At 32.4% G+C, this 1,353-nt stretch overlaps 1 protein-coding gene across 1 annotated transcript; it reads right to left on the minus strand.

The window, feature by feature from the left end:
* Positions 1 to 477: 477 nt before the first annotated feature.
* Positions 478 to 1,347, minus strand: LOC110280659 (uncharacterized). Its single transcript, XM_021141780.1, has 2 exons — positions 1,293 to 1,347; positions 478 to 913 (listed from the first exon to the last, which is right to left on the minus strand). The coding sequence occupies exons 1-2, from the start codon at positions 1,342 to 1,344 to the stop codon at positions 582 to 584; spliced, it is 384 nt and encodes a 127-aa protein (XP_020997439.1). The 5' UTR covers positions 1,345 to 1,347; the 3' UTR covers positions 478 to 581.
* Positions 1,348 to 1,353: the final 6 nt, after the last annotated feature.

Raw genomic sequence — 1,353 nt, forward strand, 5'->3', positions numbered from 1 at the left:
TTTTGATTCCCTGCAGATTATGATGAAAGACCAATTTGCAAATTATATGATCCAGAAGGTTATTGATATATGTTCTTAAAATCAGCGAGCAATCTTGCTTTCTCGTCTCAGAGTTCATGCTCATGCTTTATTTGAAGAAATACACTTATGGAAAACACATTGTGGCTCGGTTAGAACAACAATTTGGAGGTGTGCACTACTACTAAAGCATATATGAATTCATATTGATGCAGAATTGGACAGGTAGCACATTCATGGGTGAAGATCCCTGTTTTATTATATTATATGTTGAGAAATCGTATCATGGTTTTATTAATTTAGATGAGACCTTGTCTTACATTATATGCATTCTTGCAGAGAATCAAACCCCCAGATCAGGATGACTATATACATCGAACATGTTATTGCTGCAACGCCTATGATATAGTATTAAGTCTCACATAGTCTAAAAATTAAAAGTCTGATAGTCATTATAAGTGTGAGTAATCCTTATTTGCTAATTTTTAGAATAAATTAGGCTCACTTAATTTCTTATATATAGCTTTCAAGAAAACTTTATTATACATAGATAAGTTCATAATCTAAGGACAGAAGTAAGTACATTGACAAAAAATAGTTAGCAGATTTGGTGGGACTGATCGGCATTTTCCTTCAGCTGACTTGCCAGGATGCTTGTTAATACAAGCAAGAGTACACTTATGTTCTTCACAATTTTCACTCATTACAAAATTTTCTTTACATGTTTTCACTTCGCACTCGAAATAGCACCAACATTTCTGCACTCCACCGATATCGGGACCGCACAATCCTTGACTGCCACTAACAGTGCTCGCACATCTGTAGTTACAGTTGGCGGTGCAATCGCCATTCCGAAACTTGCACTGGCCACTAGCCACCATAACTATGAGAGCACCTACATACATATATAGTTATATATGTTAGTTGAAACCATTGTTCGTGTCAAAATTTTGGAAGAGAAAGTATAGGACGACAATGGAATTGTTTTTCTTATGTTATCTTATTTTATTATAATTAGTTTTAGAGGATTATAATTTTAATCTTTTTTAGATGTCATTTTTTATAACAATCACTGATCAAAACTAATTTGTTGTAGTCTCGTGAATATAAAGGTTCAATAAAAAAAAAAAACTAAAATTCTAACATTATTCACATATAAATTACAATTCACATGTAATATATAATATAAGTGCAAGAATTATTTTAAAAAGTTGTTGTTGATTGTTAATCACAAAAATATAAACTTCAAAAGAAATTATCATAATATCACTCACTTGATGTGACGAGGAAAAGCAGAGGGGCATAGAATGAGAAATGCTTGGCCATGCTTGGTAA

The sequence above is a fragment of the Arachis duranensis genome, chromosome 4 (genome assembly GCF_000817695.3).
Source record: "Arachis duranensis cultivar V14167 chromosome 4, aradu.V14167.gnm2.J7QH, whole genome shotgun sequence".
NCBI lineage: Eukaryota > Viridiplantae > Streptophyta > Magnoliopsida > Fabales > Fabaceae > Arachis > Arachis duranensis.

Bases quoted from the DNA above. Each gene is read 5' to 3' on its own strand.
- LOC110280659 (XM_021141780.1), bottom strand. From the start codon at position 1,344: ATGGCCAAGCATTTCTCATTCTATGCCCCTCTGCTTTTCCTCGTCACA. The intron at 914-1,292 runs GTGAGTGATATT...ATATGTATGTAG, and splicing joins GCTTTTCCTCGTCACATCAA to GTGCTCTCATAGTTATGGTG.